Consider the following 20,210-nt stretch of genomic DNA (forward strand, 5'->3'; position numbering starts at 1 on the left):
TGTTGCTTCTTCTCCCAAGCCCACAACTAAAGAGAATCAGCTGTCTTCTCTCGATCTAGGGATGCTTAAGGCAGAAATGTTTGATTTTATTGCTCAGCAGATGGAAGCACGCTCGGCAGTCTCCGCTCTCCACCCCTCCGTGGGGGACAGCTCCTCGCTGGCCCGGCTGGCACCTTCTGCCTCGGTTGCATCAGGCCAGCCTGGTTCTGCCCTTTCTGCCTCTGGTAGAACTGCGGTAGATCGCAGGCACCGGAGGGGGGGTCAGTTTCCTGCCTGCCTCTGGCCTCTCAGCTTGCCTTGAGCACGACTGAGACGGTTATGCAGCCCCCCTACCTTCGGGAGGGGGGATTGGGGGGGCACGGTAAGGGTGCTCGTATGGGTTTACGGGTTTACGTGGTGAGGATCAGTTTGCTGACAGACCCACGTCCCTCCCTCTAGGGGAGGGGTCACAACCTGGTTTCAGCTACACACACCCCTCCGCCCTTGGGGCAGGAGAGCGGTGAAGCTTGGTGGCACACAGCGACGGGTAACACCTACCTCTCTCAGCCTAGTCAGCTAGAGCAACAGGGGGTGCAGTGCGCTGATTCACCCGACTCCCCGCCCGAGTGGCTAGACGCCTCCGTGCCTGGGGATTCAGATTCCTCTGTGGAGGATGATGAACGCACAGCGTTGCCTTCTGATTTTCGGCTGGCAATGCAGAGAGCGGGCGCTAAGTACTTCCCGGAAGGGGTGGGCGTTTCGGACGGCTATGCCCCGTCCTTTCCGCCTCTGAGGCAGGATGCTGTTTTGGCTAGCCACCCTCTCCCCCTCCTAGGGGCGTGACAGGGCTCAAGCTAGCCTGGCGAGTTCACAGCACAGGGTTTACACGCAGCCGTTTCAGGCTTGGTCACACCCCACTGCTTACCCGCCTGTCAAGCATGACAGTGTGACAACTACCCGCCCTCTTCCGCCCTCGTGGCTGTATAGAGGGACTGGGATTAGCCACTCGCACAGCAGGTGGAGTATGGGAGGCTGGTGGCTGTTTAAGCTACCCATCCGCCCTCGGGGCAGGAGAGCGGTGAAGCGTGGCGTCATGCAACGACTGAGCACACCACCCCCTTTCAGCCTAGTGCTAGAACAACAGGGGTTACAGTGCTGTGATTCACCCGACTCCCCGCTCGAGTGGCTAGACGCCTCCGCGCTTGGGGATTCGGATTCCTCTGTGGAGGATGACGCTTGCAGAGCTCCGCCGTCTGATTTTCGGCAAGCTATGCAGAAAGCGGCGGCTGTGGTGGCTAAGTATTTCCCGGAAGGGGTGGTGGCTTCAGACGGCTATGCCGCTCCACCCCCCCTCAGCCGCGGATGATTTCAGGCCAGCGCGCAGACTCTCAATTCAGATTTCTAGAGTCTCCCGCTATTGCTAACCACATGCCACAGCAGCGGGCGATACCCGCACTTTGAGGTAGTAGTCTCTAGTCAACAGCGTTCCCTCTGGTCTATGCTCATGGACCGAACGTTGGTTGTCACAGCCAACCACCCCCCTTCCGCTAGTCAGGCAGGATACAGGGTGGCTTGGCTTCACTGATTTTTGAAACACACCCCCTCCGCTCTCGGGCAGGGGAGGAGTGAAGATTGGCGTCACACAGCACAGCAAGGAAGTTATACAATTACAAGGCCTGTTGCTACGACTGGGCATACCTACTTCTTCCAGCCTGTTCAGCTGGAACAATAGGGGCTAAGATGCGGTGACAGGGGTGAAGCTTTGTGACGACTTTAGCATTATGGGGAGTATGAACGACCTTTCCAGGCTGCGTGGCATACCCTCTCACCCCTTCCTTTTCGGCAGGACGCTGCTACAACTTCCCACCCCCTTCCTCCCTCGAGGCAGGATAGGAGTGTAGCTAGACTCTCGCTTTCACAGCATAGGGAGACGGGTGGACTTAGCAGGCTACCCCGCAGACACTCTCTTCTCCGCCCTTTCAGCAGGAGGTGGCGACAGCTACCCACCCTCTCCCTCCCTTGAGGCAGGATAGGGTTGAAGCTGAACTATTGCTTGCACAAGCGGTGGTAAGCCTGTTACTCAGGTGGACTCTGACCTTTTGCTGGACAGGTCCTCCACACGAGAGCGCTCTGACTCCTACGAGGAGGACGACAACCGTTCCGCTCTTCCTTCTGACTTTCTTCAAACATGTTGAAAGCGTCGGACTTTGTGTTGAGACATATTTCGGAGGATGGTCCTCCAGGGGCGACTAGGCCTCCCCAAAACCCCTCCTCCTCGGGCGATTTTAGGCCTGCACGGCCATTGCGGCATGCACAGGGCCAGGCGCCTCCGTGGCCAGTGGCTATCTTCAGACGGGCGGGCAGCCTCCGTCACGCCGCTGGTTCAGAGGAAGATGACGTTTCATAAATGTCACACAACACTTCCACACAACACTTCCGTGAATGACGTGGCTTTATTGCTTTCTAAGGTTTACTTGGAACAAATGAATAGTTCAACGAGGCTTAGGCTGCAAGCTGCTTTGGGTCACGGGGTTCATATGCGGGGGCTCAGCGATGGATACCCATCAGCTTCTCCGCTGGAGGCTGAACGTTGGCAGGTCACTTCCTCCGCTCTTGGGGACTCAGTTCTCCTACGCGGAGGAGGCCAACCACGCATTTTTCCTACTGCTTTTTTAGCAAGCCAGGGAAAAGCGGCAGAGGTTCATCTAGTTGTTGTTTTTCCGGAAGGGGGATCTCTTTGGACGGCCATTCCGCCCCACCCCCCTTCCATATCGGATGACTTCAGGCCTGCTCGGACTAAGTCTTCACGCAACTAGCTTAATACGTTTTCTCTGCTTAGGACGACATTTCCGATCCTCCCGGAACTTTTCGCCCTACTCCCCAAACCGTTCAACTAGAACGCAGGTGTTTTTTTTAACGACGCCTCCTTCTCCTCCCTACAGGATGTCGGGCATGCGTCTTTTGAGTTGTCACCTACGGCAGAGACGCTTCTTTGTTCACGCATAGGAGCCATGACTGCGTCACTACTTCCTGCGATGACTCTTCTGAGAATGACGTGGCCACACTGCTCAGCAAGGGCCAGAGTAAACTCAGAACAGATGAAACTTTTGGCTTAGTGCTCCATTCACAGAAGCCACAACGGTCGTTCTCTTACTCAGCAATCTATGCTAAGGGCAAGAAGACTTCCTAAGCCCCGCGCCCTCAGGGTATAAAGGAGCACCTCCCAGAGGAGCTCTTTACCCTCCTAAGATTGAATCCTTCGCTAGGGATTCAGGCAGTTTTCGGTATTAAGATATATTCTACAGCTCTTCGGTGAAGAAGTCTAGAAACTCCCGGAATAAGCATGGCGGGCAGCAGGACACTTCTCACAATGCCCTTTTCTCCTGCCTATTTCCAGCGAACAAGAGACAAACCATCTTGTCTCTGGTTCATTATGTACTGTCTGGTCTCTACCTCATGGACACTATGGTACTGTGGTTGGCTCTAACGCAACTCCATCAGTACCCCGCTCCCCGGAGAGCTATACTTCTGGTCCGGATGGAAATTGCCCCCCTTCTTCAAGCTGAGAGGTAGAGACAGGTATAGTGCAATGTTCGCACCGATACTAAGTTTTACTACTTTCGTTTCTATTGAAGACAAGGGCCTTCTTCTTCTTTATTGCTAGCCTCTCTGATGAGATGCAAGAGTTAAGGTGAAAAGAAAAGGGGGGGGGGGGGGGGCTGTGCTTGGATAGTTTTCCCTCTGGCTTCGACCAGATCATAGTAACTAGAGCATGGACTCCCTCCTAGGCCTTCCTTCATTTTGGCCGTTTTTCTTTTGTTCTTATTCATCATCGCCTACGGGCATCTGATGATATCCTTTACTAGCCTTATCAGAGTGGCTTCCTTATCTCACTCTTATAAGGTTAGGGGTTTCTCCCCACAAGAGAGACCAGGGTACGTGAGTCCGGGGCCTGGGCTTCTTCTCTGGCAAGGTCGCCTAGGCGAGGTTATATGAACAGCCTAGATCAGAAGACGTCTTTATTAATTTCTAACTATGAGATGTCTCCTGCACTCGACTTGACGGGACTAGTTCATTGCCCGCGTTAGTCTGAGCAGGTCAAGTCCTCTCTAGGACATAAGTAAGTACCCTCCACCTATAGGAGGAATCTGCATTTATGAGAATTGCGGTAAGAATATGTAATTTAATCGAAATTGTCAATAATAAATTTTCATTTGATTGATATACTTACCCAATTCTCATAGTTAATACCCACCCTACCTTCCCCGCTACTTAATTTCCTAAGGGATTTTGGGAGTCTCGAATGACAAGGCAGGAAGCCAGCGCACACGTGGTGCGAGGGGCATGATGGGTAACCAAGGTCAAGGGCATGCCATAGCAACGGCCATGGCGTCTGTTTTTAACTTGGTTACCACCCTTCGACACCTAGCATGTGAGATCATTGTCAATGCATTTATGAGAATTGGGTAAGTATATTAATCAAATCAAATGAAAATTTATTATTGACATTTTCGATTATCAATCAACGGAAACGCCCAAATACTATCATGGCAGGTGTAACATGACTTTGTTTCTTTTCATAGTTTATAACATTCAAAATTTTCCTTTTCTTTAGATATGTTTGGTTGTTGCTTCCACTAATCCGAGGGAAAAACACCCACAACAATGTTAAAATCACAACATTGGTTTGATTTCTTCCATTGATAGAAGTAATTTGTTAAGCATATCAGATGATACATTTACTTTAACTTAGAATGTTTTTGTTTGTTTGCTTTGTTTTACTTTTAGATAGAGAGAGAGAGGTATGTGTGAAATATGTATGGCTTTATTGGATTGATGGAAGACTACCTCATTCTAAAATTATGACACAGACAAACCGAAAAAGTAGGGGTATGGGAAATCTTGCACTGAGCTTTAGCAGTCACATACACTCACACTAACACAATCAAGCACCGGCAAAACTCCCCTCTTGAGAGAAGTTTGCTTGGAGTCACTGTGCTACAAATGTTCATGTGTATATATAAATATATATATATATATATTGTTGTGCTTCTTTGCAGATAAAGAGGTTTGAAAAACTTGAGACAGACGAAGAACGGATACGGGATGGCAAACAGACATATGACCAGTTCATCATGAGGGAACTCTTGTCTCAGTCACATGTACGTACATTTGTTACCCACCTGAGTATCAGGGAGTCTTACTAATCACAGGCATGGGAATGGTCCTTGGATCCGCTTATTTCAGAGGTTTAGAACTACAATTTCAGAGGAAAAACAAATTTCAGAGGAAAGAAAAAAGTCAAAACTTCAAAAGTCGCAAGAGCATTTTATATTGTCTCTGTTTTGAGAAACATACTAAAGACAGTGTGTGCATAACTTCTTCATCGACAGAGAGAGAATAAAGATGAGTTTTATCAGATACAAATTTATCATTGTGTTGACTAAAAGTGTGAGCATTCATCAATTTTTAGCAACAAAGTAATATTTATGTATCATTGCATCGGGGGCATAACATGATTTTTGACTCACATGCGAAGCAAAAGTGAGTCTATGTACTCACCCGAGTCGTCCGTCCGGCCGGCCGGCCGGCCGGCCGGCCGGCCGGCCGTCCGGCCGTCCGGAAAACTTTAACGTTGGATATTTCTTGGACACTATTCAGTCTATCAGTACCAAATTTGGCAAGATGGTGTATGATGACAAGGCCCCAAAAAACATACATAGCATCTTGACCTTGCTTCAAGGTCAAGGTCGCAGGGGCCATAAATGTTGTCTAAAAAACAGCTATTTTCCCCATTTTTCCCATTTTCTCTGAAGTTTTTGAGATTGAATACCTCACCTATATATGATATATAGGGCAAAGTAAGCCCCATCTTTTGATACCAGTTTGGTTTACCTTGCTTCAAGGTCAAGGTCACAGGAGCTCTTCAAAGTTGGATTGTATACATATTTTGAAGTGACCTTGACCCTGAACTATGGAAGATAACTGTTTCAAACTTAAAAATTAGGTGGGGCACATGTTATGCTTTCATCATGAGACACATTTGGTCACATATGATCAAGGTCAAGGTCACTTTGACCCTTATGAAATGTGACCAAAATAAGGTAGTGAACCACTAAAAGTGACCATATCTCATGGTAGAAAGAGCCAATAAGCACCATTGTACTTCCTATGTCTTGAATTAACAGCTTTGTGTTGCATGACCTTGGATGACCTTGACCTTGGGTCAAGGTCACATGTATTTTGGTAGGAAAAATGTGTAAAGCAGTTCTTAGTGTATGATGTCATTGCTAGGTTTAGTTATTTGACCTTGACTCTGAAGGTCAAGGTCATGTAAAGGTCAAGGTCAAGCATGTGAGTCGTATGGGCTTTGCCCTTCTTGTTTTTTAAGTTGCAGGTTAAATTCCTATTTGTTTATCAGAAAAAAGTTTGATTATATGCCCAAACCTTCTCAGATTGCATAGATTTTGATCGTGATAAAAAATGTTTTCCGGGGGGACCCCTAGATTTCAGAGTTTTTTCCTCTCAGTCATTCCCATGCCAGTAATCAGCAGTGTCCGTCCTTATGGAGGGCTGTGAACAAAAAACTTAAATTGAGATTGTCTCAAATGTTTTATTAAGCTAGAGCTTCGAAACTGCCTAACAAGTTTCTAAAACTTCTGGTGTTTGATGATTTCCCTACATGAATAGTGTCTGGCTGACCCTCGTCAGGTTTCAGTGTTACAGCAGGGTCATGTTCATTAAACTTACGTTAAGGTTTTTAAGGATGTTTTTTAACCTAGACCTTTGAAACTTTGCAAGCTTCTAGAGTTTGATGACCTCCCAACCGAGTCTGGTTCAAGGGTCACAGCGGGGTCATGTTTGGGTCATACAATTAGAAAATTGTTGAAACTTTACACACTTCTAGTTCTAAGGTTGGATGACATTCTGACATTACCGAAGTCTGGTACCGCAAATGTGAAGGTCTCCGTGGAGTCATGTTTGGATCCGAATATGGAAAATTAATGTCTTGAACGTTTTACAAGCTAGAGCTTTGAACTCAACTGTCACTTCTAGGATTTGATGACCTCCAGACATGAATCAAGTCTGGTTGACTAGTCAAATTTCAAGGTCAAAGTTTGGGTAAAAGAAAAAGACAAATTATCATTTTATTCAACTTTCTTTTTATCAAAACCCTAGTCTGGTTGACTTGTCTTGGGTTAAGTCTGGTTAACAATAATCAAAACTTAAAATTGACTACCCTGAGTAATCAGGAGAGTGTAATGAGCAGTGTTAGGCGGTCCGGCGGGCCGTAGACAAACAAATTAATGTTGAGGTTATTTCGGAGGTTTTTGAAGCTGGAGCTTAGAAACTTTGAACACACTTCCATGGTTTGATGATCTCCTGACATGACCCCAGCTTGGTTGGCCCTTGTCCAATTTTGGGGTCACATCGGGGCCATGTTCGGTTCCTAAAAACTTAACATTGAGGATTTTCCTGATGTTTTTGAAGCTAGAGCCTCCAAATTTCGCTCACTTGACGAAGGGAAGTCGTATAAACCATTTGATTTTCTTGTTTTAATAATAATGAGGATATTATATGAGCATCTTGATGAAGTCAGCGCCAGGTTGACAAAAAGTGATAAAGAACTTACTTTTGTTTTGATATTTATGTGGCACAAATCGAAAAATAGTTTTAAGTGCCTCACAAAAACTTACATAAATAAATTATTCTGTACACAATTCCAAAGCAAATAATGTACATTGAAATATACTTATACACTTTACAAAGTTTTAACCCACATACTACTACCAGGTAAAATAATTATTCACATTGAAATAAACTAATACAGTTTACAAAGTTTTCAATACGCATGCATGAATTTCAAAATACATGGCACACAAGTACAAATATTCATTATCTATCTATCTATATGTATATATATATACGACTTGTGTCTGTCTGTCTGTGTGTGTGTGTATGTGTGTGTGTGTGTGTGTGTGTGTGTGTTCGCGATGCACGGCCAAAGTTCTCGATGGATCTGCTTCAAATTTGGTGGGCATATTCAGGTACATCCCGGACACAATCTGGTCGATGAAAATTTTCAACACGTGCTCTCAGCGCGCAGCGCTGAACCGATTTTGATTTTTCTGTTCATCCATTCCCAGTAACTCTTCCTTATCTTCTCCAGTGTTTTGTGTTTATCTCCCTTCCTTCGTGTGGCGCCAATCCATATTCCCGTTACTATTTTTAGAAGGTCACTGTCCACAACGCTCAATCCATATTCCCGTTACTATTTTTAGAAGGTCACTGTCCACAACGCTCCTTATCTTCTCCAGTGTTTTGCGCGTTTATCTCCCTTCCTTCGTGTGGCGTCAATTGCGTACGGTGCGCCACTCACCCGGCGAAGCCAGGTACCTGGCGAAGCCGGCGTACGGTGCGCCACTCACCCGGCAAGGCCGGGCACCCGGCGAAGCCGGGTATTCGGCTCTACTTCTTCCCGGCGAAGCCGGCTACCCGGCGAAGCGGGTATTCTGTACACAATTCCAAAGCAAATAATGTACATTGAAATATACTTATACACTTTACAAAGTTTTAACCCACATACTACTACCAGGTAAAATAATTATTCACATTGAAATAAACTAATACAATTTACAAAGTTTTCAATACGCATGCATGAATTTCAAAATACATTGCACACAAGTACAAATATTCATTATCTATCTATATATATATACGACTTGTGTCTGTCTGTGTGTGTGTGTGTGTGTGCGCGAAAGTTCTCGATGGATCTGCTTCAAATTTGGTGGGCATATTCAGGTACACCCGGGACAGGACACAACCTGGTCGATATTTCAACACGTGCTCTCAGCGCGCAGCGCTGAACCGATTTTGGTTCCACCTGAGCTACCCGAGCCCCCATACCGACACACCAAAGCCAAAGTTCTCGGTGGATCTTTTTCAAATTTGGACACCGTATTCAGCTACACCCCGGACACAATATCATCGATGAGATATTTCAACACGTGCTCTCAGCGCGCAGCGCTGAACCGATTTTGGTTTTTCTGTTCATTTCACCATTCCCAGTAACTCTTCCTTATCTTCTCCAGTGTTTTGCGTTTATCTCCCTTCCTTCGTGTGGCTTCAATCCATATTCCCGTTTCAGTCTACGTTACTATTTTTAGAATGTCACTGCGCTGTCCAGAACGCTTCCCTTGCACCCGTAAGTTGTTCTTACTGTCAAAGTGAAAAGGTCGAATCAATTTATGTTTTTCTGTTCATTTCACCATTCCCAGTAACTCTTCCTTATCTTCTCCAGTGTTTTCAATCAATCAATCAATCAATGAGTCTTATATCGCGCATATTCCGTGGGTACAGTTCTAGGCGCTCTGCAGTGATGCCGTGTGAGATGAAATTTTATACGGCCAGTAGATTGCAGCCATTTCGGCGCATATTTACCTTTCACGGCCTATTATTCCAAGTCACACAGGTATAGGTAGACAATTATTAACTGTGCCTAAGCAATTTTGCCAGGAAAGACCCTTTTGTCAATCGTGGGATCTTTAACGTGCACACCCAATGTAGTGTACACGGGGGGAGGTTCGGACACCGAAGAGAGTCTGCACACACAGTTGACTCTGTGAAATAAATTTCCGCCGAACCTGGGATCGAACTCACGCTGACAGCGGCCAACTGAATACAAATCCAGCGCGCTACCAACTGAGCTATATCCCCTGCGTTTATCTCCCTTCCTTCGTGTGGCTTCAATCCATATTCCCGTTTCAGTCTACGTTACTATTTTTAGAATGTCACTGCGCTGTCCAGAACGCTTCCCTTGCACCCGTAAGTTGTTCTTACTGTCAAAGTGAAAAGGTCGAATCAATTTATAGCCACGCGAAAAATACACTGTCACCTATCTCTATATATTTATAGATATAGATATACATATATATATATACGGCTTCTCTGTGTTTGTGTGTGTGTGTAAGCAACACCTGTGGATTATAGAGTTCTGTTTGTGATGGGGTCTAGCGGCTTTTGTCTGTCTGTATGTTCTGGCATTTGAGAAGCCACAACAGATAATATAGGGCTAAGAAATAAGCTCTAAAATTCTCAATCCCGTTTGACAGGACTTCGCCTTCAAAGGTGATTGTGGTGAACCGCCACGCTGTCTGTCTCTGTCTCGCGATTCACCCCGGCGAAGCCGGGTATTCCTCTAGTCTATATATATATACAACTTGTGTGTGTGTGTGTGTGTGTGTTCGCGATGCACGGCCAAAGTTCTCAATGGATCTGCTTCAAATTTGGTGGGCATATTCAGGTAGAATTTTCAACACGTGCTCTCAGCGCGCAGCGCTGAACCGATTTTGGTTTTTCTGTTTATCTTCCCAGATCCATTCCCAGTAACTCTTCCTTATCTTCTCCAGTGTTTTGCGTTTATCTCCCTTCCTTCGTGTGGCGTCAATCCATATTCCCGTTACTATTTTTAGGTCACTGTCCACAACGCTTTCATCCCGGCAAAGCCGGATATTCCCGTTACTATTTTTAGAAGGTCACTGTCCACAACACTTTCATCCCGGCGAAGCCGGGTATTCCTCTACTTCTTCCCGGCGAAGCCGGGTATTCGGCTCTACTTCTTCCCGGCAAAGCCGGGTATCATTCGGCTCTACTTCTTTCCGGCGAAGCCGGGTACCCGGCGAAGCGGGTATTCATTCTAGTACATAAATAGCTCAACCACTATCGCTTAAAACACACAAACACACAGACACACGAAACACACGCGTGTACATGCACGCACGCACTGACACGCACTGACACAAAAAAATACACACACACACACACACACACACACACACCCACACACACACACTCTCTCTCTCTCTTCACTTACACACTCTCTCACTCACACCCACATTGCCACCACCAGAGCAAATGTATGAGCACAAATATTGAAAATGTTGCATAGTGTTTTTAAAAGGAATGAAGAGTAAACATGGGTGAAGATGGGTTTTCAGTTGGATCTGAAAAGATTTTGATGCTTAGATCTTTAAATCGTCCAAAGGTTTGAGACTTTTGGACATGATTCTAGTCTGGTCGGTCCTCACATTGTCATATTTCCTGGTCAAAGTAGGATCGAGTTCGGGTCAAAGGGTAAAATTGTCATTTTCTTCAATGTCTGTTGAGCTCCAGGAGTAGCAGATAGTTCGTTTCTGATCCATATTACTCACGCACGCACTGCGTGAGTCTTTACCGAAAACTCAGTGCTAAAGCTCTGTGCAGCCAGCTTAACGGAAAATTCAGGGTTTAATGACCTCAAGCCATGACGCAAGTGTGGTTGACCTTTGTCAAATTTAATTTTCACGTCAAATTATTAGTTTCTTCTTTAAAAAAAAAAATAGAGCTCTGAAGCTTAAAGTTAAACCGCTTTTGGGGTTTCACTGTTTGATGACCGCCCAACATGACCCAAGTCTGGTTGACCCTATTCAAATTTCAAGGTAATGACAGGGTTTTGTTTGGGCCAAAACATGGAAAATTATTATTTTCTCGAATATAATTGAAGCCAGAAATATGAAACTGTACACACTTCTAGGGTTTGATGACCTCTAGATATGAGTCTGATTGACCGTTGCCAAATTTCAAGGTCACAGTGTGTCCAGTTTGGGTCAGAAAAGGAACAAAAATATCATTTTTGACTCCCCTAAGTAATCGGTAAGTCTAAGTACGGAGCAGTGTTCGTCGACAAAAAACTTCACGTTGAGGTCATCTCGGATAGTATTCATCTGTGTCCGTCGGTATGGACAGCCTGCTGGTCGTGGACAAAAAATGTTGAGGTTATCTCAGATGTTTTTCAAGCTAGAACTTTGAAACTTTGCACACTGTTAGGGTTTAATGATCTCACGAAGTGACACCAGTTTGGTTGACCCTCGTCAAATTTTGGGGTCACAGCGGGGTCATGTTCGAATCATGAAAACTTCACGTTGACGTTATCTCGGATGTTTTTGAAGCAAGACCTTTGAAACTTTGCACACTTCTTGGGTTTGATGATCTCCCGACTTGACTCCTGTTTGATTGACCCTCGTCAAAATTGGGGTCACAGCGGGGTCATTTTCAATTATAAAAAACTTAATGTTGACATTATCACAGGTGTTTTTGAAGCTTCCTTTGAAAACATCATCATTTCATAAAAGATTTCCTTTTTCTTGTGTCTGCGGCTGCGCAAGTTATTTGCCTAGGTCATGGCCGAACTTTAGGCCTACGGAGCAATATCGCGGGATATTTGCTCACTAGAATAACAGAGACAAAGAAGGGAAGTCATGTAATTATTATGATTCTTGTTAAAAAAAACTAAACAGATTTTGTTTCCAAAAATAATTTGGTGGATGTTGAGTATGTCATGCTAGTGCTGGTAGTGGGAAGGAGGTTGGTTTGAATATGTGAAATATTCTTAGAGTGGAATGGATTGATACAGGTCACATATTATGGATCAAGTTTGTCTCAATCATTTGGTCAGTATAAAGTTCTCTTGAACATTATTTTATGAATGTGGAACAGCTTTTATTTGTTTTTGTTTTTTAAGGGGGGGGGGGGGGGTTGACGGGGTCATAAGTAGTGGAATCCTCCTTTTAAGATCTACAAAACCCTTATGGACATAACGAAGGAGAATCGTAGAAAGCATTTGCTTTTCTTGTTATTAGTTTTACAGTGGAATCCCGCGTTTAAGACCCTCCGATCTAAGACTCCTTCCCTTTTGAGACCCTGTGTTTTCTCAGACTTTCTGTTCATAACCTCTGTAAATTCACCATGTTTTAACATAGATGTTGGTCTGTCTTGGTTTCTTTTCGATTTCTGAGTGAGTGACTACTACTGCTGCGTCGCCATAATTAACGGTGAACAGGGGGTGTGACAAAGAGAAGAACAGGACCAGAGCGTTTTGTAAATTATGAGCAGTTCTTCCAAACCAATATGAAATATGTGACACTACAAGCCTGTTTGAGGGTTTTGAGTTAGATTTTTTTGTTTTTGCATATCATCTTTGCAGTTCCGGAGCAAATGATCCAAATTTGTTTGCCATTTTGTATTCAAATGTGTTTTTGCCATATTCTAACAATGCACAGCTAAAACAAATGGTCACGAACAAATCTACAACTTGCTTGTCCAATGCGACTTGCATTTTGACGTGTGCGCTGTAAAATCTCCCTACCTTCAATTTGTTCAAAGCAGACGAAAAGCAGACATCTTCATTATCTCCCAAGGGAGAATTCCTTGTTCAGAAAGTCTTGCAGGACCCAAACATACTTCTGCACGCTTTCTTTTCTTTTCGTATTCTGCTGCGTCACAGAAATAAAATGGCATTGCTTTTCTCAACTTGTCAGTTCAGTCAAAACAACCGCAGAACACAGAACTCGGAACTTACATTGATTGGGATACAAAAAGATCTGGGATGACAAAAGCGGAAATGACATCATGTGATCACACCTGTCTCGAGAAATAAGTGTCGCACAGAACCAGTGCCCTTGCATTATATGTGTCATGTCTGTGATTTCTCTTTCTCGCACAAACGTGTGTAAGTAGTTGTGTGTGTGGGCACATGTATGTGTTAGTGTGTGTGTGTGAGAGAGAAAGAACGCACACTTTGTGTGTGTGTGTGCAGGGGCGGATCACATCATTTTTAGGGGGGGTTTCCAAATTTCTTTTAGGGACAATTCGGTGACGCGAAGCGTTTAGTTGAGGGCGCGAAGCGTTCGAACCTGTTAGGGGGGTCCGGGGGCATGCTCCCCCGGAAAATGTTGATAAAAACATGGAAAATGGAGCAATTTGGTGCACTCTGAGAATACACCTTCCAAAATGTAAGTTTAAGAAGACAAATTTCGATCAAAACAAGGACAATTAATCGATCCGGTGCAACCTGAGCCAACAAATGAGCCAACTATTTTCCAAAACCGTCACTTAGAAGACAAAGGCCGGCTCCTAGTGGGGTCCGGGGGCATGCTCCCCATGGACATTTTTTATAAAAATCAAGGAAAATAGAGCAATCTGAGCCATCAGTTTTTCTTTATTCTCAATTAAAAAAAATTAAAAAAAAATTTAGGTAACCCCCCCCCCCCCTCCCCTTGGATCTGCCCCTGGTGTGTGTGTGTGTGTGAAGGATACACACATGGGTGAAACTAGCCCGTCCGTCAACTTGAGAACTTTGCACTACAGTGGAACCCCTCTCTAGCGACCTTGACAATGTTGACAAAAATCGGTCCTTTTGGAGGGGGGTCCTTACAGAGGGAGGGGGCGGGGTCAGGGGGCCACAAAAAAAGTCACCTCAGATTTTCTTAAAAAAAGAAAACGGAGAAGTTTGAGTTGCTGACGACCACTGCTTCGATTTCATGTTTGACATTGTATGGTGTCCACCAGTTCTGGTGCATGTACTACCCTCAGATCTCAGTACCCTGGCCAAGTTTCCTCTCAAGACATCAAAGAGACCGGCCATAGGTGAAACTCCCCATAGGTTAAACTGGTCACTGACCCGGGTGCAGGAAGTGTTTCCTCTCTCAGATATGAAAGGGGAACCACCTCTCCTAGCTAAAACTGGGTCAATGACCCCTGGGAAGAAGGTCAGTGTCTATAAACAAGGCCACCCAGCTATCACAATGGACCTGCCTTTGATCTGATGATTGGTTTGTGATGTTTACTCAGCCCACCCAACCATCACACCTCTCAGCGGTTCAGTGATGGGTTAGGCTGACTGAGAGTCTTGGCTTTGTCTGACAAAGTCGTTGCACAAGCTGTTAGAGGCTACACTGGTGACAACTATATAAGGAAACGCATCCGTTAAAAAAAAAAAGGGTCGTTGTGGCGGGGTAGTCCTTAGAGAGGGGGGTCTTAGAGAGGGGTTCCACTGTATAAGAGATGCTACTGCTTAGTTGCTACTTTGTGTACTGTGCTACATCATGCTGTTTGCATGTGTGACATTCTGTTTCATCATTTATTTCAATGCCTGTCTGGCAATGTTTGCTTCTTATAATTAAATATTTCGAACTTTTATTTCAGTTGTTCAGTTGTTCACTTTCTATTTCATGTAGTATGGCTGTTATCAATGTTAATTGTTATCAATTGTGTCGTTGTGTTGGAAGATGCAAGTGTGAAAGGATACACAAAAAATGATTACTTCTGTGAATTGTTTTGATTTTGTTTACCCTTTTTACCATATCATTAGAATCTGAAGGTATTTTTTTGACCTGCATGATAGTGTATTTTTTTGCCAGGAAAGGCCACAAAATCACAATGAATAATGCAAAAATTCGTTTTCGGCAGGGGGGGTTGCCCCCCTGGACCCCCTAACGGGGCCCTGCCCCGTACCCCGCCAGGGCCTGGGCGGCCCCTGGACCCCTGCCTCAAAAAAATTTCAGTCAATTTGATTTTCCTAGGTTTCACCCATGTACACAGAGAGATAGTGTGTGTGTGTGTGTGTGTGTTTCTTTGTGAGGTGTGTCTGTCTAAGTGCGAGTGGGTGTGGGTGTTATGTGTCTGAGTGTGTGTGTGTGTTAGTGTGTGTGTGTGTATGGGACTTGAGGTGTGTGTGTGAGAGGGCGGGATAGCCGAATTTTCCTTCACTGGGGGTATGCAGTGTCTTGGGTGGTTGACGACTGTGCCAAAGGCATTGCACTTCTACTTAATTGTCTTTGAACATTGCAAATTTTGATTTGCAACTTTCTTTACAAATTGTTGCAAACTGCTGGGCTAGTCGTTCTCTGAATTTCTATTTGAATCAGTTGTGTCAACTAAAACATGCAATTTTGTTGTTCATTTGGTTGGGGAGGGTACCATCCAGATATGTTTTTTAAAGTTGTATTACCTCCGTTGTTTGCAGACATACTCCAAAGATGCAGTGGATCATGTACAAGAAGCACTTACACAAGCTCAGAAAACAAGGACATTGTCCCCAGACATCTTCGAGGTATGAAAAGAGAGAATTTCATGATGCTGTCTTGACAATATCAGGATTTTCTTGTGTTTTTGTTGTTGTTGTTGAATGAAGTCTTCTTTGTCTTTGAATGTTTGGTGCTGTCTTCTGTGTGTTTTTCTGCCTGAGTGCGTATATGCATATGTGTGTGTCTATGACTGTATGTGTGTGTCTATGACTGTATGTGTGTGTCTATGACTGTATGTGTGTGTCTATGACCGTATGTGTGTGTCTATGACTGTATGTGTGTGTCTATGACTGTGTGTGTGTCTATGACTGTATGTGTGTGTCTATGACCGTATGTGTGTGTCTATGACCGTATGTGTGTGTCTATGACCGTATGTGTGTGTCTATGACTGTATGTGTGTGTCTATGACTGTGTGTGTCTATGACTGTGTGTGTTTATGACTGTATGTGTGTGTATATGACTGTATGTGTGTGTCTATGACTGTATGTGTGTGTCTATGACTGTATGACTGTATGTGCATAAAGGCGGTCCTTAATTGAGCCCCAAGTTGACTTCGCGAAGACTACGCAAAGTCTTTTGACTGAAAAGTCAGTGCTGAAGCTCCGTGCGGCCAGCTGCGCGAAGTATACTTCGCCCAAGTAAGGACAGGCTTAAGAGAGAGAGACAAAGACAGACACTGATTTTATTGTGTAGGCCAACGACCCATTTACATAAATGGATGAAAAAAGGTGTAAACAAACATACAAAGAAGCATGTGCAACAAACAAACACACACATATACCCACGCACAGACGAAAGTTGTTGAGAGAGAGAGGGGAGAGAGAGAGAGAAAGAATGCCATATTATTAAAGAACAATGATCATAGTTTTAATTATTATTGATTCTATGAAATTGTATAACAAGTGTCCGGAAATTTGAACAAGTGGAAATTAGGTTTTGCACTTGAACACACACAACAATGATGTAAAGATTTATCAATGAAGGTAGGAACTCGTGAATGGAAGAGTTCAAATTGGGATGAATTTTGTGCTAGTAATGAAAGTGGATGTAGTTTTAAACATTGCTTTCTTGGTAAGTTGATGTTACTGATTTTTGCAAATTTTGTTTGCAGCCCTACATAGAGGAAATTTGCAGTTCTTTACGGGGTCATATATTTGACAAGTTTGTAGAAAGGTAAGTGTACAGACAGTTGTAATTAAGTATGGTTGATCCATTTTGATGCCCTTTGAATTATGAGCCTGAGGCATATTTTGCTGTCGTTTGAGAAACTTAAAAAAGAATACTAATGCAAAGTGATTAATGGTTAGTTGGCAAGCTCAGTACGACCATGAGAATAACTGTTTAACCCAATGCCCCCTGAACCGCCCGGCCCATGCCCGCCGGAAGAGCCCTATGAAATCCCTGAAACGCCCGGCATGGCCCGCTAAACACTAGGTCACCTACTTTCACTTTCGCTTTGAGCCTTACCCATAAGGCCTTGCGATCGGATGTGATTAATGCACTTCCTTCCGGTTGCTTTATTCTAGCGTTTACAGAGTTTGAATCGATGCGATAGTGTGTTAGCTGTGAGTTTTCAAAGTTCGAGATTTTTTGTCTCACAAAATGGCGTTGAACGAAGGTTTGGAAGTATGGCGTTCGATCATGGGGAACTCGGATGACGATTCTGACACGCCTTTCGATGGTTTTCTACTTGAAGAGGTGAAAGGGGACAGAACAGCAACAAGACGTTTGTCTTTCCACAGGGTTGCCACCATGTTGCCACTCTGCCGAAAGAGAATGTCGCCAGACTTAATTTTTTTGGCGACAGCACCGCTCAGATCTGTCAGCCAGTTCTTCCTGTTTATTCTGATCATTGAATACACGTATGTTTCTCGCCTCTGCAGGTCTTCTGCCAATTGCATCGAGGAAAAGTAGTTATCAAAATAAAGGTGGTGGCCTTTATCCAAGAACCGAGAAGACATTCTCAGTATGACGTGGTGCCCTAGACTGAACGGCATGGGGTCATGGACCTTGCCCAGGTAAGGGTCGAAGTCCAGCATGTATCCAGTCCTGGGGTCTGCCACACACCACACCTTGATGCCCCAAGGGTTTGGTTTGCCCTTGGTGTATTGCTTGAAGCTCAGGTGACCGTTAAATTTCACCATGGCCTCATTGATGGAGGTAGTGGGCGTGACTGCTGGTCCTCACTTGCTCAAGCAGAGTGCGCACCTTGAAGAGAGTCGTACTCAGCGTCACCTTTAGCTGCTGCCTTTGAGTTGTCATTCAGGTGAAAGTACTGGCTCAACTTTTCATACCTGTTCTTTGATATGACATCTGCAATGGCTGGCACATGCAGAAGGGGGTCTGATGACCAGTACATGCTGGTCTTCGGAAGATGGTGAATACCAAACATGAACTGGACAAAAATGAAGATTTTGATTTCTTCAGGTGTTGTTTCTTGCCAGTACTTATCAACTCCCTTCTCTTGTTGTTTCTGAGTTGCACAGACCTGTGCACATCTACGGTTTCTCCGTAATTTCTCCGATTTTTATATGCAGAATACGGTGCTACGGATTTTTAATTAAAATTCCGAAATTCCGATGTTTTACTCCAAAAAAAAAGTTTTGTACTTTTTTTCTGTTTTAAGATGTTTTGACCATTTAGTTGGCCGTTGCGCTGAAAAGACGTTTTCCGATTTACTGGAAGCGCGCGTGTTCTCAGCATTGAGTCTTTGTTCTTAGATTTAGTTCGTCCAGCGTCTGCGTGGCAACTTGTGATTGAAGTGAAACATGGAAAAGAAAAAAAGAGTGCGAGATTCAGATAGTGAAGAGGAGACACCGGCTCTGTCACCATTCCCATTCTACTGCGTCATAGTGTTTCATAGTGTGTGCTTTGTGAGCAGAATTATGTCTTGAACTGTCGTTACAGCTTACTACTGAAACATTTTAAAAACTACTGAAATTTGGTTTGTTTACTACTGATGAGCGTTTTGAGTGTGCAGAGGTCTGGTTGCATACAAGTTGGTTTGCAACATCTGACCAAAACTTGTCAGGAATCAGCAGGGAGAAGTAGTGAAAGGGAGTTGCATCCACAGGCTAATCGTGTGACACGCCTACTTTTCCCTCATGAGTAAAGCCCTCGAACACAATCTCTCCTTGACAGTGCTGAGCTTATCTGACCACCGGACAGTTGTCTCGTCTCTCTGTTTCTTTGTCAGTCTCTTCTTTGTCTTGCGACATCGTTTCTTGGGACCAGTAACAGAAGGTAAATCAGTTGCACTTTAACTACTGTCACTGCTCGACACTGGAGACACGGACGAAATCCCAGAAAAATCCTCCCGAAAGTCCTGTTGTCGAATAACAACAGCCAGATCGATGTCAGACTCATCCCCTTTCACCTCTTCAAGTAGAAAACCATCGAAAGGCGTGTCAGAATCATCATCTGAGTTCCCCATGATCGAACGCCATACTTCCAAACCTTCGTTCAATGCCATTTTGTGAGACAAAAAATCTCGAACTTTGAAAACTCACAGCAAACACACTATCGCATCGATTCAAACTCTGTAAACACTAGAATGAAGCGACCGAAAGGAAGTGCATTAATCACATCCGGTCGCAAGGCCTTATGGGTAAGGCTCAAAGCGAAAGTGAAAGTAGGTGACCTAGTGTTTAGCGGGCCATGCCGGGCGTTTCAGGGATTTCATAGGGCTCTTCCGGCAGGCATGGGCCGGGCGGTTCAGGGGGCATTGTGTTAAACCAATGAATAGACTTCAATGGAATTAAGGCGAAGTGCGCCACTGAAATTTAGAGTGATGGGACTTACACAGCCATTTTGAGTTGTTAGCAGTTTTGCACCTTTCAATCTGTCTACTTTCATGACATGCATATGATTACACTATACAAATTCATCAAAGTCTCTAAAAATATATTTCATTGCACCAACCCGGCGAATTTTTCTGTCTTTTCATTCACTCTTCCGATAAAAATTACGATTTTCAACCCTTGACAACAGACATTTCTGCTCGCCCAACGCGGGAACGTCGTATACCGTTTGAACAGTAGTTCTCTCCCCTGTGTCATTCGGCGGTTATTTTCGGTTAAATATGGATTCTCCTGGGGAAACCCCCCTATTTTTCAAACAAGCAAACCACAGGCACTTTCCATATAAGGGGGTATGACGTAAATACCTGGCCACGATTGGTCAGATAGGCTCGCGTGGCTTTTCGCATTTTAAAAGTCGTCTGCTCACCACGTTTAGTTTTCGACTGAGTTTGCTTAGAAAAATGGCTCGTGTGATAAGATCAACGCTCCGAAAAACACATAATAAAGGCAAGCGTACGAGAAGACAACA

At 44.5% G+C, this 20,210-nt stretch overlaps 1 protein-coding gene across 2 annotated transcripts in view; it reads left to right on the forward strand.

Annotated features, from left to right (window-relative positions):
* The window catches only part of LOC138977044 (G protein-coupled receptor kinase 3-like), a 195,907-nt gene that overhangs the window by 26,202 nt on the left and 149,495 nt on the right, over positions 1-20,210 (forward strand). For both annotated transcript variants that reach the window (XM_070349947.1, XM_070349948.1), the window contains exons 4-6: positions 5,040-5,141; positions 15,821-15,907; positions 16,993-17,054. In XM_070349947.1, the coding sequence (XP_070206048.1) occupies positions 5,040-5,141; positions 15,821-15,907; positions 16,993-17,054 (251 nt within the window). The remainder of the gene's footprint in view (positions 1-5,039; positions 5,142-15,820; positions 15,908-16,992; positions 17,055-20,210) is intronic.

The sequence above is a fragment of the Littorina saxatilis genome, linkage group LG9, assembly GCF_037325665.1.
Source record: "Littorina saxatilis isolate snail1 linkage group LG9, US_GU_Lsax_2.0, whole genome shotgun sequence".
Lineage (NCBI taxonomy): Eukaryota > Metazoa > Mollusca > Gastropoda > Littorinimorpha > Littorinidae > Littorina > Littorina saxatilis.